General features: G+C 45.9%; 2 protein-coding genes and 1 pseudogene across 2 annotated transcripts; 2 read left to right on the plus strand and 1 right to left on the minus strand.

Annotated features, from left to right (window-relative positions):
- Positions 1 to 4,146: 4,146 nt before the first annotated feature.
- LOC124665964 (PH, RCC1 and FYVE domains-containing protein 1-like) lies at positions 4,147 to 9,733 on the plus strand. The gene is made up of 5 exons (XM_047203324.1): positions 4,147 to 4,274; positions 5,494 to 7,523; positions 7,604 to 7,750; positions 8,170 to 8,714; positions 9,208 to 9,733. The coding sequence occupies exons 2-5, from the start codon at positions 5,604 to 5,606 to the stop codon at positions 9,335 to 9,337; spliced, it is 2,742 nt and encodes a 913-aa protein (XP_047059280.1). The 5' UTR covers positions 4,147 to 4,274; positions 5,494 to 5,603; the 3' UTR covers positions 9,338 to 9,733.
- A 1,750-nt stretch (positions 9,734 to 11,483) lies between these two features.
- On the plus strand, positions 11,484 to 12,975 carry LOC124665965 (protein MITOFERRINLIKE 1, chloroplastic). The gene has a single exon (XM_047203325.1). It carries the CDS (start codon positions 11,496 to 11,498, stop codon positions 12,597 to 12,599), a length of 1,104 nt encoding a protein of 367 aa, XP_047059281.1. The 5' UTR covers positions 11,484 to 11,495; the 3' UTR covers positions 12,600 to 12,975.
- A 387-nt stretch (positions 12,976 to 13,362) lies between these two features.
- LOC124662233 lies at positions 13,363 to 22,388 on the minus strand (annotated as a pseudogene).
- Between the last annotated feature and the right edge of the window lie 4,818 nt (positions 22,389 to 27,206).

A 27,206-nucleotide genomic window follows, 5' to 3' on the forward strand; every position in this document is an offset into this window, starting at 1 on the left:
TGGTAAGCCTTGTCAATTATGCTTCATGAACTAACCCATCATATATGTGCCCTTGTGTCGTCTATGTGGGATAGGTATCTTTCCATGGGCATGCATCAAAAGTGAGATCTCATATAGCCCATGAGAGGATGACGTCAAGTGGTGATCGTCATCAAGGTTGAGTTGGGCAAGTTCAAGATTGAGCATCTCAGGAGGATCATATGCTTGAAGCTTGCCGTCCATTTTGGTAATAATGGACATGTGAAGATGTGCATCAATGGAACTTTCCCATCATGGTGTATGGGGGAGCATTTGTGAGTCTTCACAAAGCAACAATGATCAAGTGAGGCATTCCGGCTTGAGTGGAGCTTGAAGAGCTATCATCAAGATCAAGCGGGATGCGCAAGGCAAAGGTATGGCCTTGCTAGGTTTTCCTTTTACCGGTCTCAAGGTGGTTGTTGGGAGACCGGGTTATAGGATACATAGCCGCACTATCAAGAGGGGCTTTCGGTTGGGTAACTTGATCACATCGTCTTAGGGAGCTCAACCCTTTGCATGCTTTGCATTCCATAAATCTTATTGCTTCTTGGTGTTTCTCTGTGTGAGATTCTTGAGCTTGTTGCTAGCTTTATAACAAGCACAAGTTCATCGAAAACGGAATCCATATGCATCTTCTATTGCGTTTTCAAGCTTGGAGGTTTTACCGGTGTCTCTTTTATAGATAGGTCAAACATTCATCTTATGGTTTTTACTCCGTGGGTGTACAATGTTGTTTCTATGCATAAAGTTGTAGGACTTGTTGTTCTCATTCCAACAAGCCCAAGATCATCGAAATCGGAGTCCGGACGCAAAAGTCATCATGGTTTTTGTAAAATATGTTTTCATGATTGGCCCGGTGCCTCGCCCGGCGTGACCGGGCGTACCATCGGATGGCCCGGTTTCAACCGGCCCCTGGACTGGTGCCAACCGGGACATGTACTGTAAGTCCCCGATCCGCCCCGGTCACGGCCCGGCCTCAGGTCCGGTTTGGACCGAGCGGCCCGGTCGTGGCCCGGTTGGACCAGGCTCTCACGCCAGGCGTCCCGGTGCCTGGCCCGGTCGACCAGCTCTCACGCCAGGCGTCCCGGTGCCTGGCCCGGTCGACCAGCTCTCACGCCAGACGGCCCGGTCTGTGGCCCGGTCCCTGGCCCGGTCGACCAGCTCTCACGCCAGGCGTCCCGATCCCTGGCCCGGTTGACCAGGCTGCTGACCAGACTGCACGAAAAACTCCCAGATCTGCCCCAAATGGTCATATTTCGTTTGGCTATAAAAGGGGCTTCTTCCCCAACAGTTTTCTAGTGTTTTTGAGCACGTTTTTTACCACCATTGTTGAACCTCTTGAGCTTGCTTCCTCTCCCTTCCCTCCTATGATTCTTGCTCATTCTTGAGGGATCTAAGAGAGGAGATCTAGATCTACAACCTCCACCAATCTATTTCTCCTCTAAGTGAGAGGAACTCTTGGGATCTAGATCTTGGAGTCATTTGTTGATTTCCTCCATTGTTCTTCCTCTCTAATCTCATCCTAGCATTTGTTGTTTGGGTGGGATTTGAGTGTGAAGGATTTGAACACCTCTAGTGTTCTTGCTTTGCATCATTGCATAGTGTTGAGCTCTCCACCACGATTAGTTCGAGTGAGAGACCGTGAGCTTGTTACTCTTGGAGGGAGACCTCCTAGTTGGCTTGGTTGGGGCCCCAGTGACCTCTTCGTGGAAGATTGTGAAGGGGCCCCGGCTTCTCCTTCGTGGAGCTTGTGAAGTGGTTGTGGAGCTTGCCATCTCCGGAGTGGAGGAAAAGCTAACCATAAGGAAAGGGTCATTATCGTTCGTGGGTGTGGCTCGGAGAATAGGGTGAGCCTTCGTGGCGTTGGGGAATCCTTCGTGGGACATCCACTCCTCCAAACGTGACGTACCTTCTTTCAGAGGAAGGGAACACGGCAATACATCCTCGTCTCCGCGTGCCTCAGTTATTTCTATACCCGAGCTCTCTTTCCTTGTGATAGACATCATGCTTGAAGTACATATATCTTGCTATCACTTGTGCTACATATATCTTGTGTCTATCTTGCTTAGCTCTAGTTGTTCTTGTTACACTTAGTTGAGCTTAGCATATTTAGGGTTTGTGCTTGTAATCGAAACGTTAGTTTAATTTCGCATTCTTACAAGACAAATCCGTAAGAGTTTTTAATTGCCTATTCACCCCCCCTCTAGGCGACATCTCGATCTTTCAACGACTGATAAAGACGATGAGGAGAAACTCTTACAAAGCAGATTAAAGAAAAAATAAAAGAGAACACAGAAAACCAAAACTTGCCACCGAAGACACTGAAACGAGACCGAGTGGAATCGGGGATGCATGATGACACCCCAGGGTAACGACACACTGCGCCACTGCCGTCGAGACCACTGGATCTAGGGTTTTCACACGAAGTCGTACCGCATGAAGGATACACACAATGACGCCCCCAAGAAAGTTACGACACCAGGATGCATCCCTCTGTTGGCGCTAAGGCGCCGAGCTCTCGCTTGAAAACATCCTTACACCGGTTCTGAGAACTTAGGCGCCCGTTGTCCCTGAGTTAGGCTTCCAAAACTAGATCCGGGAGCTGCAAAAACCGAAGTACCACCAACACCACTGTCTCCCACCGTCTGCTCCACGCCATCCCCATGACTAAGAGTGAGACGGCCATCACCGCCACGTTGCTCGCCGGAAAGCCATCTGCTAGTCCACCTTGTGGAGCCGCCGCCCTATCATCCCGAACTCGAGCCCGTTAATTGACTAGATTTATTTACTCCCTCAGTTTTCGTATATAAGACCATTAAGTATTCTGTTCCAAAACCTTGACTAAAACTTTAATTGATAAAAAGTTAAATAACACCAAAAGAATATCATTGGAAACATCTTATTTTAAATATAAATCCAGTGATATGATTTTGGTGACATATAACTCATACTCCCTCCGTTCCTTTTTATAATGCCTATAGATTTTTAGCATTTGTTTCAGAATATAAGGTTGTAGCTTGTCTTTTTTTTTTCAATTACCCCCTCTACCGGTCAGCTCCCACACGACATGCATGAAAAAAATCCATACAAAAGGGAAATAATTAATTGAGATTCCTAATGCATGACCCCAACGATTTCTTAGATTTAGGAAACATTGTTTTTCTTTCCTTAATAGTAGAACCTGGCTGCACATATATGGAGAGTCAACCAGAGAGATTTGTGGGATTTGTTATGTTACTTTAGGAAGTTATCGATTTCCCTCATCTTACTCTGATCTTAAATCTTTAAGCCAGGGCGTCTTATGTAAAGAATACTCTTGCGCTAATTTCCGTGCCAAAAAACTATATGCACTATAGAATGGAACAGAGGGAGTATTATGAATCAAAGTTTTATCTCGAAATACGTGGTGGCTTTACATGTAAAACGGAGAGAGTACTTATTTTCTCGATATAATTGTGGATAGTGGAAAGTTAAAACTGATCGTAGGTGCATATGCACCCGGTATATATAAAACATATTTCAAAAATTTAGGTTTTTTTTTGCATGTAGAGGAACATGTTCAGTGTGTGCATTTTAAGTTTTGCATAAAATCAATATTTTTCATGCCCTGTTTATAAAAGATAAAATATATCTCGTGGAATGGACTATTTTAGACTATTTTAGCATCAAAATTTATCTTTTTGCACATGTCATAAAACATGTCGGTTTTGTGAGATAATTTTATGAGCATATAACATGTTAAGATATACAGAAGATATTTTTATATTTATTTAATATTTCTAAATATATTTAAAATGCATTTTAAATAAAGGATGCATATGCATAAACACCTGTCCGGTGAATAGTCGATCTCAAATCAGTAGTACCGTGGAAAATTAGTTGAGGAGTAACAGCGGTGCAGTTTTTCTTAATTAAGACCGGCACAAAACGGAGAAAAAAAGGTGACATAGAGAAGCAGCAGAGCAAGGGCAAGGCAGGAAGCAAAGCAGCTGACCAGCAAAGAAGGAGCTGCAGCAGCGCAGCCGCGGCATCTCTCCTCCGGTCTCCGCCCGCTCCGCCGCGCACCGCCACCTCCGCCGTCCCGATAAGCGAGGCCGAGGCTTCTGGCGACTCCCCCCCCCCTCCGTCACCGCCGCCGCCGGCGGCCCGGTCGAGGCTACCCCCTTCCTCCCCTGGTTGGGCCGGATCTTGGAGGAGCCAGGTCTCTAGGGTTCCCGGCGGCCTCGGCTGACCCGCGGCTCCTGCCCCCGCCACAGGTACCGCGAAATTTCTGTTCTTGTTCCGCGCTTTGCCCCGGGCTGTGTTCGGTGCCGAAATGGCCGGAGCAGGAGCCGCCCTCCTCTCGCCGCGTCTGCCTGCTTGCGCCGGTGGAGTGGACGGAGAGTTGAAAACTAGCAGTGATTCAATTTCTGGGACGCGATGCGGGGGGAGAGCTTGGGGGACCTAGCCCGTATCGGCGGCGGCGTCGGTTAGGTTGGTGGGGAACGATTCTGCGGTTGACGAAATGTTCGTGGTCAAGATGGGCTCATGCCCGTATCGCTTGCTCAACTAGCTGCTGCTGCTGCTGCCGACGATGAGCCTATGGGAGTGCGTCGCGCTCCTCGCTGGAAGCCGTAGATGCAAGCTCTGTACCAGGGCGGCTTGATTTGTGATGCTAGGTTTCTGCAGAGTGACTCAAGTTGTACTGCGAGCCTGTGCGCACCGATATAATCATCGTATGTTGCTCATGAGCTAGTATGTGTGTACTGATTTACACCTTCAAGAAACCTAATCCAATGCTAGTCAACTGCATCACTTCATAGTCATAATGGCTGCACAGATGAGACTAGTGATTATAATTTTAGGTTGTTTGCTGCACATGGCACTAGAAACCAGATTTCCTTAAGCCCTGCTCTATTGATTCATGCATTATATTGCTATAGTGGCTCATTGGTTGGAGACTGGTGGGTTTCTCTAGAGTGGCTCAAGTTCTAATGCGAGCCTGTGCATCGCAATATAACCATCCTATCTTTGCTTATGAGCTATGAGTGTACAGATTTAGACTCTTAGGAAACACAAACCTGAAACTAGCCAATTGCATCGCTTGATAAGCATAGGGATGCACTGATGAGACTACAATGCAAATACACTAGGTTGTTTGCTGCACCTGGCATTGGAAACCTGTTTTACTTAAGCCGTGTTCTCATGGACATGGGACATCACTGTACTTTGAGCTTCCCAATCATATCTTCTTGCTAATGTCAACGTAGCTTGCATCTGCCTTCACAATAAACCTCATTTTATTGGTGCCATTCAGCCTCGTTCGGTACTGTTGTTTCGTGCCCCATAAACCTGCCCATTGTGACCATAGCGTCCAAAATTTTCACTTCTCTTTCTTCCCATAACTTTATTTCTATTTACTTTACTGTGTTATATCAAATTTTGGTCATACAATGAATTTTTGTCAACTAATTGTTGCTAAATATGTATGTGCAGGTCATTCAAATGTTGACCATTCCTTTTAGTCCTGTGTGATAGCAGTCCATATGTGTCAGTACTGTTCTTAAAACCATAGTCTCTTTGGGGTCAGATGTGACAACTGGCAAATGCTCAATAAAGGAGTTTCTTCAGATGTTATCAGAGTAAGCACTTCAAGTGCGCCTAGTACATCGAGTCACGGTTCTGCCCAGGATGATTCTGATTCTTCAGGCGACGTTTATGTGTGGGGTGAAGTTATCTGTGAAAACTCTGCGGGAGCTGGTTCTGATGCAGTTGTCAGGTCAACTGTGAGGCATGATGTCCTACTGCCGAAGCCCTTGGAGTCCAATTTAGTTCTTGATGTGTATCATGTGGATTGTGGGGTCAAACATGCTGCTTTGGTCACAAAAAATGGGGAAGTCTTCACATGGGGTGAAGAATCTGGAGGGCGCCTTGGCCATGGGTCACGAGAAGATCGTATTCATCCTGGTCTAGTCAGTTCATTAGCAGTTTGCAATGTGGATTTCATTGCTTGTGGGGAGTTTCATACTTGTGCTGTGACGACAGCTGGGGAGCTGTATACCTGGGGAGATGGAACACACAATATTGGACTTTTAGGTCATGGTACTGACATAAGCCACTGGATTCCTAAAAGGATCTCAGGAGCACTGGATGGTCTGCGAGTTGCTTATGTTTCTTGTGGAACCTGGCATACAGCTTTGATTACAACAGCTGGCCAGTTATTTACCTTCGGTGATGGTACTTTTGGAGTTTTAGGCCATGGAGATCGAGAAAGTATTTCATGCCCAAGGGAGGTGGAGTCTCTATCGGGGTTGAAAACAATTTCTGTTGCATGTGGTGTATGGCACACTGCAGCTGTCGTAGAAGTTATAGTGACTCAGTCAAGTTCAAGTATATCTTCTGGAAAGCTCTTCACATGGGGAGATGGTGACAAACATCGACTTGGTCATGGTGATAAGGAACCGCGAGTTAAGCCGACATGTGTGGCTTCACTTATTGATTACGATTTTCACAGGATAGCATGTGGTCATAGTCTCACTGTGGGTTTGACAACATCTGGACAAGTTTGGAGCATGGGTAATACTGTTTATGGCCAGCTTGGAAATCCTCGCTCAGATGGTAAGCTCCCATGTTTAGTTGAAGAGATTATGGATGAACATGTTGTTCAAGTTGCTTGCGGTTCCTACCATGCTGCAGTTTTAACAGCTAAGAGTGAGGTTTTTACATGGGGAAGAGGAGCCAATGGGAGATTGGGCCATGGAGATATAGAGGACAGGAAAATACCTACAGTGGTTGAAACCTTGAGAGGCAGAGGTGTTAGGCACATATCCTGTGGTGCAAACTTCACAGCTGCTATATGCCAACATAAGTTGATGTCAGGAGCGGAGCAATCCCAATGCGCATCATGCCGGCAGCCATTTGGGTTCACCCGGAAGAGGCATAATTGCCATAATTGTGGATATGTCCATTGCAATGCGTGCACCTCTCGGAAGGCACTGAGGGCGGCGCTGGCTCCCAATCCTGCAAAACCTTATCGTGTTTGTGATTCCTGTTTTTTGAAACTGAACAATGCTACAGACTCTAGTGTAACCAATAAGAGGAAAGATTATGTGCCTCGCCACTCAGGTGAAAGCAATTCCGATGCTAAATTAGCTAAAGCAATTGTCCCTAGTAATATGGATATGATTAGAAGTTTGGATAGCAAGGCAGCAAAACAAGGGAAGAAAACAGATGCATTGTCATTTCTTCGATCTCCTCAAACGAGTTCACTTCTTCAGTTGAGAGATATTGCTTTATCTGGTGGGTTTGATCTGAACAGGCCAGTTCCAAGAACAGCTCGTACACCAGCAGCTAGATCGGTAAACACTTCCAGGGCGGTTTCCCCTTTCTCTCGTAGGCCTAGTCCTCCACGTTCAACCACACCAGTTCCAACAACTCATGGCCTTTCTATTGGGAAAAGTGCTGCTGATAATCTTACCAAGAAAAATGAGATGTTAACTCAGGAAGTTGAAAGACTCTGTGGGCAGGTATGTCATTTTATTCTCCGCAAGTATTTAGCTTAGGTTTTTGTTATGTTTGCAAAAAAATAATCGATGCACCTGATTAGGTCGATAATCTGAGGCACCGTTGTGAGGTTCAAGAACTTGAGTTACAGAAGTCTGCTAAGAAAGTACAAGAGGCAATGACCCTGGTCGCGGAGGAATCTGCAAAGTCCAAAGCTGCAAAGGAAGTCATAAAAGCCCTAACGGCACAGGTAATGTTTACTTGGCTTGGTGCTCAATTGCTCATCTCCTTAGAAACCCATGAATCAATACTTAACAGTGCCATACAAGCAATATTCCTTGCACATAAAATTGTTTATTTTTGTGGATACCAAGATTCATACATGCTAATTGTCTTCTAGTTAGATTTGACTGTTCACTAGAAACAAAAGGCATATTTTTCACATTGAGAGAGAGAGCGGTAAAGGCTTAGTGTTGGAGTGCAATGAATCAAAATATCCAGTATCCATAGACTCATTTAATCAAAAATAACTTATTTACTTGGTAGATAACCTGCCAAAATATGCAACTGAGCTTTCTTAATTTATGTTAAGTACCAGTTTCTTTGGTTCTGCAACTGAAATTCTTCCCCTTCTGATTATTGTGTATGCCTTTTTTGTGGCTTGTGTAGCTTAAGGATATGGCTGAAAGACTGCCTCCAGATCCAGGGGGCTATGATGGCAATGGTGCAAATAACTCAGCGCTTCCAAATGGAATTGAGTCTCATGCTTCTATCTACTCTAGCATGAACGGGACTCACCAGTCACGCAATGAGCCTATCAATGCTCTAAACATGCCTAGCCTGAACACTGGACGATCCTTGCACCCAAATGGAACCTCCAGTCAACACAAGTCACCAGATAGTAGTCGTGAAAATAGTGAAGTGAGTGCTCACAGACATAGGGTGTCAAGTCCCCATGGTTCTGAGCATTCAAACCGAAGAGCACATAGCAGCAGCGATGAATTGTTCACTGGAAGCAGTAGAGCGGGCGATAGTAGTAACCTGGACACTATGTCCCTTCAAAGTGGCGAGGACGGCTACAGATCTCGAAGTACAATATCACTCTCCAGTGACCAAGTTCAGGCTGAATGGATTGAACAGTATGAACCAGGTGTATACATAACACTGACAACACTTCTTGATGGGACTCGGGATCTGAAGAGGGTACGCTTCAGGTAATTTGATATTCTATTTGTCTTCTCTCTTTAAGTACTGACATGATCTTGTTTCATTCATTAATTAAAATATGGTTGGTTTTAGAACTTCACTTCTTGAGTCTGACATCTGGCTGAACTTTCTTTTTTACTAGCTGGCTGAATCTTTTTTTTTCAATAGCTGGCTGAACATAAAACAGAAGGCTGTTTTATTCCCTCATTCAGTTATCTAATCACCACATGTTCTGCGCAACACAGCTAAATACTCCCTCTGGTTCAAAATACATCCATTTTTTGGCAATTTTTTTGAACCGGAGGGAGTAAATTGCTTTGTACCCTCTCTATTACTATTAAACAGGACGATGTAATTGCTGCCAACCTAATCTATCTGATGGCACAAAGTCTGTGCTGGGATCTTACTGAGTACCATGAGATGTTACTTGTTCTTGCGTCCACATTTCTTAAGCTGCATCTAACCTGCCTGTGTCACCTCCCTTTTCCAACGTCTCTCCAGCCGAAGACGCTTCGGCGAGCATCAAGCGTCGAAATGGTGGAACGAGAACCACGACAAGGTGTACGAGCGGTATGACGTGAGGAGCTCAGAGCGAGTGTCATCGGCTGCTTCGACCCGGTCAGCCCGGTGACCTGAGGACCGACCTGCTGCCGCATAGTCATTCATCCGGGACTACGAGACGAGGCCCTGGATGGGGCCATAGTATCAGAGGCCGTCCCCGGTGTGGGACGGCATATGGAGATTCAGTTTTGCTCCTATCTTGTCGATAATTGTTTCTCTTTTCGCGATTGGATCGTCCATTTGTGCCAGAATACGTGAGATCTGTAGCCCTGCCCTATTGTAATGTAAATATAGGAACTGTGAAACCCTAGTCTGTGAGAGAGAGGGTGGATGGTGGGTTCAGAGCCTGGACTCCTCTTTCTCTGAATTCTGTAGCTGATCCAGGTGTGAAATTCACAAAAAATCTCCAGTCATCTGCAGGAATTTCTCTGATATGCCAAATTCTGAGTAATGGTTTAACTGGTCATGGGTCTATTCAGAAAAGACTGATAATTTTTTTATTGTGGATAAAGCGGGAGCTTTGTTGGTTTAGGATGTTTGTACAGAAAATGTTGTTTATTATGATCTGTGCATGTGATAGATCATTATGCAGGAATTTAACCTAAAACTACATAATTTATTGTTTGGTGATTCTTTTGGTTATTTTTCTTTATAATATGTAGTTTTAGGCTTTAACCTAAAAAATATCACCAAACACTAAAAAAATCACCAAGTAGTACTCGTGAAAATAGCTCTCCCCCGTTAGGCCCGGTGTAGGGCCTCTTCCTCCGTTAGGCCTGACGGCATGATGCTGGTGGCGTATCGGGGCAGCGGCGGTTGCACCGGTCGGTCCACCTTCGAGACGAGGACGCCGAGCCTCGCGATCTCTTGGCCTCCTCGTTGTGGTAGGCTAGCGTGTCGTTGTCGTCTTGTGGAGGCGCCGGCGGCTGCCATGTTCGATGACGAGGCGGTGGTGGATGGTTAAAAGAGAAGTCCCTGTCGCCGAGGAAGCCCCCTGCCTCCTTGGATCCTACTCGGTCTTGCGCCAGGTGTCGGAGTCGATGGTGTAGGCGGAATCGGCGTGGAGGTCCGACGGCAGGTACCACCGCCTGTGCCGGATCTCGGCGCTCCTCTCTGGCTCGCGCGGAGGCACAGGCAGGACAGGCACCCGGAGGTAGCAGAGCCGCCAGCCGCCGCCAGGCAGGTGCATGTCCCGCCAGCCCGCGCACGGCGTCCAGTTCGTGTGCATGAGTCGCGCCACATTGACGGGCAGCGGCACCCTGTGCGTCCGCTCCACCTTCTTGGTGCCGCTCCCGACGCCTCGAAGTCGTTTTTCTTCTTCCCCATGGTGATGCAGTGGCGCGCGACGGTGAGGGGAGATGCCAGGGACGATGCCGATCGACTTTTAAGGCCGGGCGCGAGCGGGACACGATGTCACTGATGACGGCGCAGAAGCCCAGCCACCGCCCGACAATGCGCATGCAGAAGACGCAGCCGCGACATTGATGGCGAAAGCTGCAGCGCAGATGCGGAAGCGATGCGCTCGATACAGCCCTATGACTCGCTGCCAGGCGGCCCGGTGGATAAGCGAGCGGTCACTTGGGACGTCCGCGCAGCGATGCATCCCAGGCGCAAATATGCTTCCCGTTTGCGTCGCTGCGGACGACTCAGTTACTATGTGTCGCCCCGCTGGAGTAGAGTCCTTTTTATCCGCGTACGCAAATAATCGCTCAGCGTCTGGTTGTGTCGTCCCGTTGGAGATGCCCTTAGGTCGGCAACCGGTGGTAGGAGTATCACTCTCTGAGAAAATATCCGAGTTTACGTGAGTTTCTCATATTTGCGACAATATTGGTGGGGACGAGTCGGTTTTGGGGCTTCATGATTTCCAACTCTGATGGAGTAGAACAATAAGAAATGATAAATAGATGGCATGCATCAGGAATAACATATTTGTGCAATTTATGACATTTTTAAATTCTGTTCGATGTGCACGGTCTGACGATGTTCGTAGTAAAATGTGACAAGATCCATGAAAGGAAAAAATTTAAACTCCAACACAAACAAATTTTTTTGAACGAAAGGGTTTAGATTTTAAATGCAATTTTTATGTACTGTAATAGAATATCAAGTTAACAGTTAACACTAGGAGTATCTCGAGCTCGCGCAGCGCATTATCCTCCCAACAAATCTCTCTCTCCTCCATCTCAGATCCCCTCCACCTCACCTCGCGGCGGCGCCGGCGACCGGAGATGCCGTCGTCGAACCCGAGGCAGCAGCCGCTCTCGCTGGCGCTCCCCGCCTCCAGCCACTCCCAGGACTTCCCCTCCCTCTTCTCCGACCTCACCTCGCTCCTCCTCCACCACGCGCCCGCCTCCCACGGCCGCGCCCCCGTCTTCTCCTCCTCCACGCTCTCCATCCCCGCCCCGGCCACCCCCTCCCCCGCTCCCGCGCAGGCGCAGCCGACCCCGCTCGCGCGGGCCGCCATCGGGGCGTGCGCGGGCGCCGCCGCGGGGGCCTTCACCTACGCGGCGCTGCTCCCGCTCGACGCCGTCAAAACCCGCCTCCAGGCGGGCGCGGCCTCGCGCGGCTCCTGGCAGGTCTTCGCCGACATCCTCCGCACCGACGGGCCGCTCGGCCTCTACCGCGGCCTGTCCGCCGTCATCCTCGGCTCCGCCACCTCCTCCGCCATCTACTTCGGCACCTGCGAGCTCGCCAAGTCGCTGCTGCGCCCGCACCTGCCGCCCTTCCTCGTACCCCCGCTCGCGGGCGCCAGCGGCAACATCTCCTCCTCCGCGGTCATGGTGCCCAAGGAGCTCATCACGCAGCGCCTCCAGTCGGGCGCCGCCACCGGCCGCTCCTGGCAGGTGCTCCTCCACATCCTCCAGACCGACGGCTTCCTCGGCCTCTACGCCGGGTACGCCGCCACCCTCCTCCGCAACCTCCCCGCTGGGGTGCTCAGCTACTCCTCATTCGAGTACCTCAAGGCGTTCGCTCTCAGCAAGAGCAACGGCGCCAACCTGACGCCAGGGGAGAGCGTGATGTGCGGCGCCCTCGCCGGCGCGATATCGGCCGCGCTCACCACCCCGCTGGACGTCGTGAAGACGCGGCTCATGACCAGGGTGGGCGCCGAGGGGAGCCGCACCGTCGTGGGGACGATGCAGGAGGTCATCGCCGAGGAAGGCCTCATGGGCCTGTCCCGGGGGATCGGGCCGAGGGTCCTGCACAGTGCGTGCTTTGCTGCGATAGGCTACTGCGCCTTTGAGACCGCCAGGCTCGCCATCCTCAAGTCCTACCTTGAAGGCTGCGAAAGGAAAGCAGCAGAGGAGATGAAGGCCGGAGTTGCCGCTGCTTGAATGTGTATGCCTCCTTTCCTTCCTCTTGGGAGCATGGAGTTTTCTTGTACCTACCTACCTAGCTATGGTGTGATGCGGATGATTTATCCGCGAAGTGTATCGAGTTTAGCATCATTTAAATTTCAGTTATAGAGTTGTTTGAAGGATACAACATGTTACAATATGAAGCAGTTGTCAACCTTTCGTTGGTTTTGGTTATTTCGTGGCGTACATTTCAGTTGTAGAGTTTTAAGGATACAAAAGATTATATGAACCCAGTTGTGAATGTGTCATTGCTTTTACAGTAGTTGGTTGCTTTGGGGCATACTTTGTTAGGCTTTAAGGATACAAAAGATTATGTGAACCCAGTTGTGAAGTAACATTCAGTACATTATTACTCTTTTTATTATGTGTATCAGTGTATGTGTGCGTGTGTTTTAGCTCACAAACCTGAATGTTTGGTGTTTACCATCAACTTAACGCATATTGTTGGAATACAACTCTCCACTACAGTACCAGCCATAAGAAAATAAGCAAACACTCAAATATTCAAGCATGTACGGTGTTTTTGATTGCTACTACTCAGAAACAACATCACAGTTATATAATGTTTTTCGGACATGCCAAATTTTAGAAGTTTGTGGACATTGAGAGCACAGAAATCATGTATGCCAGATTTAGTTTCCGTATGTTTGGAAATAGCATCACAGTTACATAATGTTTTGAATCATATGGAACCATATAAGCTTGTGGACATCTGAGACCACAGAAATCCTGTATGCGGTCAGTTTAGGGGTTTAGAGGTTCCACTACCACAGGCAAGCGCGGTTCGAGGCAAATGAACATGCTACTGTTCATCCTTGGAAGTACTTTCTGCAGAATGAATTTGCAGCATGTGGGTAGTGAATCCTGATCCAGTTCTCTAGGCACTTCTTGTAGGAGAAATCTTGAGAGGAGCCGTCTGAGGACTTGACGTACAAGCACCTGCTGCTATGGTATTTTTTATGCTTATCAACCTGCAAGCAGGGAAAGAGTTTTCATGACATTTCTAGTTGGTTCTTCTGATGCATTGAAAGGTATAAAGGCAAGCTGGGTACCGTAATGTAGTTGTCGTGTCCTGCCACCTTCTTTTCCTTCTCTGGATGGTAACTGAGAATATTTTCGACGATGAACTTCTCATCGTTTTCAGAAAGCTTAATGCCATCCCTGCAAAGTATTGAAACAGATGGACTGCAAGTAAGGGATACAAACACATAAGGAGCCACCTGGTGTCTACAACAGCGGAGCAGGTGCATTTTTTAACCATTGCAGATACTTAAGACTTTTTGGCATTCGAACTTAAACCCAACATTATCTTATCATCTATATATAGCAGCTTAGTACATGAAGAATTGTAGCTCCGTACTTGTAAATTTAAAAAATTCAAGTTGCATTAGGATAGAAACTATACCTTGAGTCACGGATGATCCTCTTTACTTCTTTCTGGATTGGGTCAACTTGAGCATGTATCCGCTGTTCCTCTGGTGTAAAACTGGAACTCCCTCTCTGTCCATTATTGCTGTTCCTACCTCCACGGTTTCTACTGTTCCTACCTCCACGGCTTGGTCCACTTGATTTCCATGCTGCTCCTCTGCCACCACCTGCACCAAAATTACCAGTCCTCGTGTTCCACCCCGCAGAGTTAGGTGGTCCTGAAATGGGGAAGTTCTGTGCGCCTGTGGTGTTTGCTCTCTGGGCTTTCCACCTACTGTTACTACCTCCAAGGTGCGATCCCTCTGATTTCCACACTGCACCCCTACCACTACCTTGACCAAGATTACCAGGCTTCCCGTTCCATCCACCATAGCTGGATGACCCTGTAATGTCAAAGTTCTGTGGTCCTGCGGCATTTGCTTGGTTCCAACCTGGGTTATCATCTTGCTGTGTTGCACCTGAGTTCCAATTACTGTTAGGCTTCCTTCTTGTATAAACTTTCCCGGCAAATCCTGTGGCAGTATGTTTATTATGTTGCCAATTTGCAGCTGGGCTCCACTTACTCTTAATTTGTCTTGTTTCTTGCTGTCGTTCAGTCCTCCTACCCTGAAGATTAGGAAACATGAGGTCCACTTTTGGCTTGTCCGTCCAAGAGATTGGACTTTTTCCTCCCAAAAGTAATACTTCATCCTCTTGAAGATTGTCAACATCATACAAGCAGGAACCGAGGGGACCAATTGTGTTATCTTCTGTGGCTCTTGCTGTTTCTACTGCGGCAAGGAAGTCATATAAACCATATCCTCCAAGATTTCCATTGCCAGCTCTCTGTAAATGATCAACAAGTTTTGAGCAAAGGGGAGAATATGATTATGTGCTGCAAATATGAGTGACATAGGCAAGTAAAATGGTTGTTATATTATACCTGGTTGGGATCATTCCAGTGGATTTCGAAGGCTGAACCAGTCCCTATTGCTGCACGGTTGCCCCAGGAGCAGGTGGACACAACACTATTCAGCTGATCAGAGTAGACCTTTTCTGCACACTCCTGAAAGCATTCCATTGGTCTCTGCAACATGTTTTTCTCATTTTCTAATCACGACTAACACTTGGCACATCAACATGTGGAGTTCAACGTAAAATGGAACTCAGGACTTACAGAGAGTGTAGCCTTCATGAAGGGTGCCTGAATCCTCAGGGACTGGAATGTGGCCTTGCAACCATAGCTGTGGAAGCCGTGCAGCTTACCTGTGCAGGTCATGCTGCTTGCCACAGTTGTCAGGTGCTCTTTGAGAACTGATTTTGTAACCATTCCAACTGACTTGGAAAGGTGCTGGAAGGATGACCAAAAAGATAAAGAAAAGGAGCAAAGCGTGAGTAATGCTTCAATAGAAGCTATTGTTGATCTGAATTTATCACAAAGGCAAAAAGTAAAGAACTTGCTGGACCTGTGTGACTTGACTGAAGGCGTAGGAAATTCCACAAACTTGCTGAACTTGTTGGATGCTGTAAGGCACAGACCTGGTAGTGTCGATCAGATCCATCACAGGGATGCATGCATCCATTGCTGTTCCCCAGGCTCCACCACTCTCTCCAGTTGAGATTATATCCATTGTGATTTCCAGTGCCAATTCACCCTTCTGTTCTGTGTCGGGGTTCTGGATCCAACATGCAGCTTGTGGTTCAACCCATATTATGTTGGCCTCCTGGACTCGCGAATCACCTGGGGGAAGATGCACGCAAATATCTTTAATAAGGAGAACTGTATAAGGCACAACTATCAGCATAATCATCTGGATTGTTCTGTATGCATGATGCCAGGTATGAATATGAATTCTTGTTTTACCTTTTATAATTGTGTCCAAGAGTATAGGAGAAATGGTATTGACCATCAAATGAACAATTCGCTCAGAAGATTCAGATATTTCTGTGGTGACACTTTCAGTCACGAAAAACTGCAAGCAAAAGGATTTCTCAACATCTCCATCCTTGTAGCATAGACATTCGCTGAAAAGAAGAAATTTCATATTATGTTCAGAAGTTAAAGCATAAAACCATTAAAATTCATGCTTGATTTTCTCAATATATCATGGTGGAAACTCCCTATGTACAAATACACAATGAAAGACATTATTCATCTTATGTTAGTAAACAAAGGACTCAAATCTTTTTTTTCTTTTGCGAAAGAAAGGACTCAAATCTCAATGGATCTGAACAGTAAATCCAAATATTGATATATTCTTCCAGAAGGTTGGAATATAAAGTCTATGCTATTTAAAGGTCAAAACCAGAAAGATCAAAGTACCTTGAAATCAGTGCAATTCTCTTCAAAACTTGATTCCCCTGCCCCTTTTTCTTTCCCTGTTTATAAATGGCTTCCTGGCATTTCAGAAGAACATCTTCCATAGTAATGTTCATCTTATGCAGTTGCTTCTGTAAAGGCAAGATATGATCTCTTCAACATATAATCTTGATCATAATGTTAAAACATGATTATGTTTCAGAAGTAGAAGGAAATACCTTATCAAGGTGAATATGACCAACAAGACAAGGTGTTGCTTGCATTATATGCTTCTGATACCTGAAACAAGAAATTAGTTCTGTGACTCACAATATACATTGAAATGTGTAATAAGTAGTTACTTGTGTTCTAGTACTGGCTTCTAACTGTATAGTTCATCATAAAGCTGAATGGACTGATCTAATTTCAGCAAGATGCTACTTGAAAGCATTCAAGAAAACTATAGTTTGCTAATCTTGTTCAGGTCTCTATCACTTAGAATAACAAATAAATGCATGGTTCAATAGTACTTCACTTAAAGCATAACACCATAGGATCATAAATAATTGATAAAGTATGCAGGATACATACTGGATTGAGAACTCAGTGGCACAATCTTCTACTTTGATTCTCTTTAAGCAGGCTTGAACTGCGAGTGATGCTCTTTCCATGCAAAAGCTCTCCCCGCAAGAGCATTTGCTCAGATACAAAATCATCTTTCGGTCATTTTCACGAGTTCTAGAGCTAGCCCTGGTAAGTAGTATTTCCTGTAAATGTAGCAAAGAGAAGTTAAAACATGTGAAACTCAAGCCTTAGATGGAAATGATAAATCCTCTCACCTTCATCGATTCCCATGAGGTCATGTTGTTCTGATTTGGGTCTAGAACTGCCTTGTATGCAGCATTTGCAACTGCAGTGGCTGCCAAGATACCAACAGAATCTCCTGGTGTCACAGTACTTGACAAATTTTCCGCATCAAACTCAACAACCGAGTTCCCACACAAATTTCGTATGGTTCCATCGTAGCATGCTACGACATCTCGGAGCATTGCCATCATATTCTTGAAAAGATTCCCTGGCTCCACAAGTCCTTTTGATGCGCGTATTATCTTCTCCCTTGCAGATATTGAATGGAGTAGTTCCTCATATGGGTTCAGTCCATTGTAAAATGAGCTCCTGATAAAACCATTGGTACTGCTGCCACACTTGCTCTCATATTTGGATAAGCAATCCTCCATTAAGCTGCTAGAGTATAGTCTTCCGCTGCGCTGCAGCTGGTGGCCCAAGAAGCCAATCTGCTCCACTACTTTGTTCACGGCAGAATCACTCTTTGGATCAACCAACCAAGAAAGGCCAGAAGAATGAGTGATGAAGTCCACGATTGGTTCTCGGAACTTGTCAATATCAATTGAGCTATTCTGAATTGTCTTTGGTATTGGATTTGTGACATCAAAGTCTCTCAGGCTTATGCTGAAACCATCTGTATGTATCGATTCCATTAGGAGGGGCTGCAGAAGATTCAGAAACTCGATTGCCTCCTTTAGATTCTTCATAGACAGAATTGATGACAGAGTAACAGTACCAGCAACCAAATCTCTGACTAACAATTTGTCTTCCTCTGGTAGTAAGGTCTCCAGAATCTGATTGAAACTCCAATTTGGTCCACCTGATAGTCGCTTATTGGGAGTCATCCCTCCTGCCAACATCGCGTTTATAAAGTTGTGGGCTTCCCTTCTGGAATAGATTCTACCAGACATTTTCTTTATTGCTAACAAACAATCATTCTTGAGCTGAAAATTCAGCTTTCCATTGTGCGAGCTCACCAGCTGATTCTCCACAATAAAAAGCTCTGTAGCTTCAGCCCTTGCTATCACTGACCTTGGGAAGAAGATGTGGACGCAATCGCCGTCAAAATCTGCTCCAAGTGGGCCACATATCAGGGGGTTGATCTTGATGGTATGATCAGTATGTACATGGACATACAAAGCTTGGACCGCGTGCTTGTCGGTGCTTGGTGGCCTGTTGAGAAATACGATATCTCCATCTAGAATTCTTCGGTCGATAGTTTCACCAACCTTCAGTATAATTCGTTTCTTGTTCGCTTTCCCGACATCCAAGGAGTACGTGTTGGAATTAGCATCTTCATATGTCAGGCAGAGGCCTTTATCCATCATGCCTTGAAGCTTAGCAATGTTATGGTCTGTCACGCGCTCTTGCACTGACATCCTTCTTGCTACTTTATCAGGCAGTCCTACTACATTGACTGGAATGTACGGGTCACCAGTGATCACAGCACGGCATGAGAAGCTTGAGCTCTTGCTGATGAAGAGTGACTTCATCTTCTGCTGCCATTGTTTTGCTGCAGGCTGATTTCCAAAGGTCACATCTCGAGGACCCTTTAAAAGATGCACGACCATAGATGTCACATTATCAATGTACAGTTGTGATCAGTGTGTACTTCATTGACATGTTAAACTAGGGATTTACCTGTGCTGTTTCTGAAAGCTTGATGTAGTCAGCGATGGCTGCCTGAAGATCTTCTGCTTCCACTTCATGTTCTTGAGAGGTTGGAGGGCCAACCCTTGAGCTGTTTATTTCGTGTACCATGCGTAGGACTTTCCTTAACAAGCTTGTGGAGGCATCCTAAAGAAGGAAGAACAAAGTCAAGAGTTAGGGTGAGAAGAAGGAACTTCTTATGCGAAGAAAATATTTTGTCACAAGGTACTTACAGGAGAGCACAATAGTGCTTCATCTAGAACATTGAAAGTGCGAAGGCAGTTTGGTGGAACAGAGAGGTTGCTCATCACAAATCCATCCTGAGGAATATATCCCCTAACAGCAAGTTGCCTTTTTGTTTCTCTAGGGATCTTTGTCATTATTTTCTGAACCTAAGAAACAGAACATCAAAATGTTAGTATCTCTAGTACCTGTTTTTGAAGTATCTTTTAATTTTTCATATTGCAATCATTTTCTAATGAAAAGTACAGCAACAATGTTCTGGAGCTTTTGTTCTATGTCCTCTCTTGCAACTTGCAAGGTGGCTTTTGCTAGAGGAGAAACAAGTCTTCATCTAGTACTAGTACCTCTTCTGGGAATAAACGGCGGCGACGAGAGCTGCCCTTCGTGTGAAAGCCGTATTCATCAAGGAAGCTCCAAAATCCCTCTTCCAGTTCTTCCCTGGCTGGCACTCTCAGTTCCAAGCTTATGGCTCCATTGGTTTTCTTGACTTCTGCAACATTTAGCGGTGGGAGATCCTGGAACAAGAGGAATGCAGAATTTGACAAAAGGAAATATTAGTAGCTGGTGTGTTGGAAAAACTTAGGGAAACAACATTCCAGATAAAAATAAAACCATGGCACAATATAATTAATTAGTACTTGTGATGTACACATGGCATGCTCCTCACAAACCTATAAATATTAGTCCCTCCGGTCGGATTTAATCGACGCGGAGGTTGTACATGAGATGCGGGAGCTGGACGCTAAGCGTGCATCGATTAAATCTGTCCCGAGGTAGTATTAACTTAATTACTTGTCTTAATTTAACCTTTTGAGAGGATATCTGCTGTTTGAGTGTTCGGGTAATGTGGTGGCATTTTTGCATAGCAAAATGTCTAGGCTACTGAACCACGTGTGTCAACCATGCGTGTCATCTTATTTTCGTAGAAAGTAATATTATTGTAGTTACTGCACTTATTTTAACCGCTACACCCATTACCAAATTGCATCATACATCTTTCTAGGAATATCCAAGTTATGCTACTGTCACTGGCAAACTTAGCTCATCATATTCTAGACTGCTTAAGTTTTTAAGCTGAAATACGTGCACTTCTTTTCTACTTAACTGCTTAGTTACCTGACAGTGTGGACATGCACTGAAGTTGCTCTTCTTTCCCACGCTTTCCTGCTTCTGTTGCAAAGTACAGAAATTTCCATGTTAATGCTGGCAATGCTTTTGTCTTGGAAAGTTTGCTTGTTCAGGGTTTGATCTTCGGTTTATACCTTGCAGTTCTTGAACTGGAGGCAGCTGAAGCATATCATGTTGAGTATCTTGGTCAGCTCGTCGACATGGCTCGGGTGGTAGATGGACACCGGCAACTTGATGAACCCGAAATGACCTTCAGCCAGCCATGAGAAGACAGTTTTGTCAGCAAATATGGAGAAAACATACATAGAAAATACTGTCTCTGAATACGAATCTTAGATGAAATATTGCAGAAGCAAACATGGACATACAAGCAAATTTTCCATGGGGGGCAGAGTAGCTGCCACTACAGCAAACTCTTCTCATTATTTTTGAAAGCTCGCAATGTTTTTGAGTATTTCTGAAAGCTTATGAACACAAGCGACCTCAGAGTCGAGATAAATGCTACAACGTTGATTTTAGTTACCAAGAATATCTGACACTGACAGTTTACAAGACTGAGTAGTCGCTGTGACCATCATATCCAACTATTTGTGTTCCAACAGAGTGATCTTGCCTAGTTAACCGCTTATATTCCAATAAAATGAACTGAGTTGAATATATTTCAGTTTGTTTCATCTAGTTCCAGGAACCTCAATTTTTTTTTAATACGGTTATGAACTTGTCTGGAAACGCTCAACTGAACTAGCTGACTGAGATAAATTAGATGGCAGATGTTGGGTAGCACTATTCATCAGTAAGATAAATAACAGGTACCAAATATTTCTCATCATCAACAGACCAATGTACTATCGATCTTTGGAAGCAATGGCATGCATAAAAGTAGTCGCAGCGGCCGAACTGCAGCGGGAGGTTGGTTGGATAATGACGGCGAATTACCTTCGCATTTGGCGAGGTCTATGGCGCCGCAGGAGTCGCACCGGCCGAACTGCAGCGGGAGGCCCAACGCCGGGTTCCCGGAGAGCTGGTTCGGGTGCTTCAGCGGGAACTCCTCGTTCATCGGCTGCGCCTTGACCTGCATGCATGCGCACCAGCATCCATGAATGTCGTTAATTGCTTGCTTTTCCCTTGCGTGCAGAAGAGTAGGAAGAGGAGGAAGAAGAGGACGCCATTCATGGTCGGTCATGGGCCAAGAAAGGTTCAGGAAATTACGATCTCCTCGTTGGAGGCGACGGCGAGCCTGATGCCCGTGATGGAGCCCTGCGCCACGAAGACAGGATCGTCGGCGGCGTCCTCCATCGCTGTCTCCGGCGCTGGCACAATGCGCGGGAACGACCAGAAGCTAGCGGCGGCGGAGCTGCGCTTGCCGCTTGCGCCGATCAGTGTGTGAGGGAGCGGCAGGAAGCAGGAAACTAAGTTGAGTGGGAGGGAGAGGGAGCTAATGTAGCTAGCTTTAGCTTAGTACAAAGTTCAATATTCACTACTGTGAGTGGGAGGGAGAGGGAGCTAATGAAGCTAGCTTTAGCTTAGTACAAAGTTCAATGTTCACTACTGAGCGGCAGCACCCAACCACGCCACCCGTACGTACGTTAGGGCTGATTGAGCTTTTGCTTCTGCTGCTGAGTTGAGTAAGCGTTAACGCGTGATTGGTCTATTGCCGATGCATGCATCTACACTACTTAAAAAGGAAGAAGATGTTCCCTATTCTGCCAGCCAGCACTACGACAAACATTTGGTCGTCCTTCGTTGCTTCCCATCGCGCTCGCCCCGCACGCAAAACTAACTGGGCCAAGCCCAAGTAAACCCGTGTCTGGCCACTGTCTCTTGCGTGGTCTTCCTCACCAATGCCGCCGCGGAGCTTTGCGCTCAAACTCCCCGCGTGCCGCCGCCACCTCTGCCCCTGGCGCTCCACCCTCCTGGCTCGACTCCCCGCGCCACCTCCTGCCGGCCCACGCCTTCCTCCTCCCCCGCGGCGGCCACCACAACGCGCGCCTCCTCTTCGCGCTCCTGCTCGCCTCTGTCCGCCTCCCGCTCCGCCCCCACGCCCTCGCCCTCCTCCGCAGCATCCACCCCTCCGCATCCCTCAACGCCGCCGACCGGATCCCGCACCTGCGTGGCACCCTCGGCCCGCAGCTCCACTCCCTTGTCCTACGCGTCGGGCTTGCCTCCGACGCGCACGCCTCCACAAGCCTCATCCAGACCTACTTCTCGTGCGGCAGCATAGCCTCCGCACGTAGCGTGTTCGATGAAACGGGGCACAAGGACAATCTTCTGCTGGAACGTCACGATCTCGGGGTATGTGAAGTCTTGTTCATAAATCATAATTATTTGCCATGCTCTGATCTAACTGCTGCTATATGTGTTTCGATTTGCAGAATCCCAAATCAGTTGAGCAGATATACGACAAAAAATGTTCTCAGTTAAGCCACCTATTTGCAAGGGATGTGAATGACAGGTTGTTGACAAAACTCGGCTACCACCCAATTTTTATATTCGCGACTCAGGGTAGGTTTTCAAGCACCCTACTCAAGTAATGGAGAAGTTATGAGATGGATATCTGCAGCCCCAACTTATTGAATTACTGCAGGGGTAAGATTTTATTTGCTTAGTGCTACGCACAACACATACACGGACTTCAGAACTATTGTTGAAACTGTAGCTGAACCTGTTATGGTTAAATGCTGTATTCATTTTGATGGAGTATTTGTATATGCAGATTTTTTTTGAATATATTGGATAAATATTCATCATTTTACTTAAATTTATATATCATACTTATTATCGTGCATGATGCTATGACAGGTAGGCATCATGTGGAGAATTATGTTGGAAGTTCACGAAATGCAGCATGCCACTCTCACGCAGATGCAAAGATCTTACCTACCTCTCCAAAGGAGTCGCAAAACATACCTTGTTGAGCCTTATCACTGAACTGGAATTCCTCTACTCCAGTTTGGCAAGCTGGGTTGATGCTTACAACAACAATGTGAGTGGTCTCCAGAAAAGTGTGCTGAAACCACGCAATCGCTCACGGGAAGAAGTTGAACCTCTCACCTCGCCAACACTTTGCTCCACCTCTGTTTGTTTAGTCGGGTGATTGTTCCGCGAGAATCTCATCGCTCCCATCGAAAGAATCTTTTGATTCGATCAAGAACCTTGAAGCAGATCTCAAGAAAAATGTACAAGCACCATGCCACAAAGATGATGTCTTCAGACATAGGGGCTTAGGATAATGCTGCAGAGCATCGTAAATCTGAGACTGAGTCGAAGTTGGCAACCCTGCAGGGGGTCTAACCACAGTGTTCGATCAACTATTGAAGCTCTTGGGTGCCATGCCCAGCCTGTCTGAAAATGTCGGTCATCGGTAAGGGTATGTTATAAGATCATACTGGATCATTTTGAGTTCAGTTGTTATATAGGACAAAGAAATAAGTTTCTTCTCAAAAAAGAAGGATGGTGATATTTACTTTTTGTATACTGTAAAACTGTAGACAAAGGGTTCTGGTCAGTGATGGGTGAAGTTTTTCGAAATACCAATGATGGTTATGATGTTTTTCATGGGCAGCCTATGCTTACCATGTCCCATATCTTCTGTTGGGTGTGGGGTAATCTTTCATATGTTCTTGCAGTTCCTTTTCTCATGGGGATTACCATGGCTGTGACCTAGAATATTTTGACTTGGGGAAATGATTTCATTTTCAGTGGGAGTCTTTGAAATCTACATAGATGCAGGAAATATTTCAAAGAAGTTGTGTATTTTATTTTTTACGAGCACGAATGAGAGGACTAAGAAGGATGTTGAGCGGTGATCCATTGATGCATCTATTTTTTCTGATGATCGAGCACTCAATTGTCAAATAGGAAGTTCTACACACTTGGGTGTAACAGGTATATTTGCTTTTCTGTTCCGCATTTGTAGCTGTATAGAGATCACTTGAAGCAATTGAAATTGTTAGTATATTTATCTGGGCATTATGACAATTTCGTAGTATTTCTTTGTGTTGTATATTCAACAAATATTCATATGATAATTGATTTATGATGCTTATGGGACTGATGATGGTATGTTGATTAACAATTTCCTAGCGTCAAGCATCAGGACTTACATTTATGTAAGAAAAAAAAACATAACCGAATCGTATTATTTACAGTGCATATGCATCCGTTTGGAACATCCGGGCATCCAAAGATATGTTGGCAAGCATTTTAAAATACCTGAAGGGTAGGGGCATTACATAATGTAGTCTACCTAAAAGGCTCCATGCGTCCCTGATCTTGTTGTGCATGGTTCCATTTCTTTTAGCCTAATCTTTTCAGATTTTAAGTTTTAATTTCTTTTCTACAACAGGTTTATAATTGAATTGGCCTTTTGGGGTAATTACTTATTTGCTTATACTGTTTCTTGCAGTTGTGACCTCCTCATGACAAACGCCTATAAATCATGTAACCTGTTCTTGCCAATGCAGTATAAGGTATAAATATTTTTCCAGAAAGCACGTCGTAAGTAGCTGCCATGGCTGCAAGACAATTCTTAGTCGACAACATGGATTACTAGATTAATCTACTCTACATACTCCAACTTTGTCTTCCGTAAACGGCACATATCTCGGAACAACACATAATTACCTTACCTGACAATATGACGAAGCTAACCTGTGGTGCAACTATGAATGCCTTCTTCGATAGCAGAAATATCCAGAGTATTCAGGAAATAGCCATCAAATTGTTTCAAGTTAATTCTTCTCCAGACAAACTTGAGTAGTTTGTACAAAGGAGTAGGTGTCAAGAATCAGTTTTAGAAATTTAATCAGATACTCGACTATTGGGTCATTAAAGAACGACTGTTGTTTGTTTAGATATTGTGTGTCTTTTGCTGCATTTTTTCTCTCAACATAGCATGTAGAATGGTCCATGCCTGAATTTTGTTGTATCATCACCTATGGATATTTGAACTTTTAAACAAAAAATTGGAGTACCAAATTGCATTTTGGATTATGTTATGGTGGTTTCGTTTTGTGTGTTTTTTCCTGTTCCGCTAAACCTGGTAGTATCATAAATAAGATACAATGTCTTAGAGAAAAAACGATGGTCTTTAATGGTGTGTGTACTATTTATTAATTTGGTTAGTGAGTTGCCAGGATTATAGAAGTAGCACATAAATGCAATCATTTTTTCTCTTTAAAGTGACAATAGAAAAAATGAGGTGGGGCGCTTATATGCGAGCAGGCAAATAATGCATAGGTTGATCTTTCTGTTGATATATTCACGTGATGCTGAACCTGAAGTTTCTTGAACATATTAATATAGCTCTTTTACTGTGCAATTATGAACTTGATAATTCACATGGCACATTTGTTATCTTTAAGCTTGATAAGTAAATATCTCTTGTTTTAGGGAAATGTCATTCAAATGTTAAGTTTTTCTGCAGTTAGCTATAAATTTAGTAAGCATTTCTTCTTCTATATACAGAAATCTCTGTAAGTAAGTAGTCCACCATCCGATTTTTGAGCAATCAGTTTGCTTGAGCTCTATAGGCATGAACGGAGTGGTGAGCCTTTTCATTCTACATGTCTTGCATTGTGAATTTGTGATGTGAAACTGCTCATGTGTGGCTGCTCTTGTGTTGCAGGACGTTTGGCAAGTTATCTGACGGGCGCTGCAGGGATTTTAATACCATGCTATTGTTTCTTGTTATTCATGTAACTGATTGATTGAAAAAGTATTTTAATGCCATGCAGAACTTTTTATTCATTTGGATAAGGACATAGTTTGTGCGCGTTGCTGTAAAAAATTTAGGGCGCGGGCGGGTTTGCGCTATCGCGAGCGGCATAGTTTGTGCGCCGGCTACAGCGCGCGGCATCGCTCGTCCACGCGTGAAAAAACCTCCGCGCTGAAACTTCCCCTTCCGCGTCGCCGTCCGAGCGTCCAATCCGTCGTCTCCGCGCGGCCGCCGGCGCAATCCCGACGATGGACGGTTCCTCCGGCAACCCGCCGACTCCTCCCTACTCCGCCCCACCCTTCGCCGCCGCCGCCGCTTCCACCGCGCCGCCGCCAAATGCGCCAAACCCTAGCGGCAGCGCCGACGGCGCCAACACAACGGCAGCTGCGCGCGCGCTCTTCGTCCCGCCGCGTGGGGCACTGCACGCAGGCGCAGCCGCGGCGCAGATGGCAGCCGCGCAGGGCGCCGGCAACGCGCGGGCCGCGCCGAGGAGGGGGAAGGCGCCATCGACCAAACGGCCGTCCATCGGTGTCGCCTCCGTCGCGCCGCCGAAGAAAGCGAAAGCGCCCGCCGGCCGCAGCCGCCTCCTCCTCCTCCGACGACGAGTCAGCCGGCGCCTCCGTCCGGCAGCCGCGCGGGCGCACATACGGTGCATGATGAAATGCTCGAGAGGTAAAAAACACTACTTGTCATCCAAATTGTAGTTTAGATGCATACCTAGCCGGATAATAATGAATTTCATTGCAATGTAGAGTCGATGATGACACATTCATGGAGACGATGAATGTTTGATCTTCGTTCATGCATGATGAAGCCGCCGATGGAGAGGAGCAATATGAGGATGTAGATGAGGAAGGAGAAGGGTTGATTGAACCTCGCCATCCCGGTCGATCGGCCAACTACACCATAGCGGAGGACAAGTTGCTTTGCAAGACGTGGTTGACAATTGGAATGGATCCAACAACCGGTACCGATCAAACAAGAGAAACATATTGGATGAGGATGACGGAGTACTTCAACACACACAACACAAGTGGGAACGAGCGAACCATGCGCTCACTTCGGTCCCGTTGGTCCGACATCAACACCGATTGCCAAAAATGGGCAGGCGTGCAAGCCAACGTCGATGTTCTTAATCCAAGTGGCACAAATGAGAATGATAGGGTAAGCCATTCTACTACTATGTTGACCATATGGCTCATATGTGAAGAATACGGTTGTAGTTCATATAGCTCATCTATTCTCTTTTGCTTGCTTTGTAGAACTCTATGGCTCAAGGATTGTTTAGGGATGT

The sequence above is a fragment of the Lolium rigidum genome, chromosome 6 (assembly GCF_022539505.1).
Source record: "Lolium rigidum isolate FL_2022 chromosome 6, APGP_CSIRO_Lrig_0.1, whole genome shotgun sequence".
In the NCBI taxonomy this organism is placed as follows: Eukaryota; Viridiplantae; Streptophyta; class Magnoliopsida; order Poales; family Poaceae; genus Lolium; species Lolium rigidum.

Bases quoted from the DNA above. Each gene is read 5' to 3' on its own strand.
- LOC124665964 (XM_047203324.1), top strand. From the start codon at position 5,604: ATGCTCAATAAAGGAGTTTCTTCAGATGTTATCAGAGTAAGCACTTCA. The intron at 7,524-7,603 runs GTATGTCATTTT...GCACCTGATTAG, and splicing joins TTGAAAGACTCTGTGGGCAG to GTCGATAATCTGAGGCACCG. The intron at 7,751-8,169 runs GTAATGTTTACT...TGGCTTGTGTAG, and splicing joins TAAAAGCCCTAACGGCACAG to CTTAAGGATATGGCTGAAAG.
- LOC124665965 (XM_047203325.1), top strand. From the start codon at position 11,496: ATGCCGTCGTCGAACCCGAGGCAGCAGCCGCTCTCGCTGGCGCTCCCC.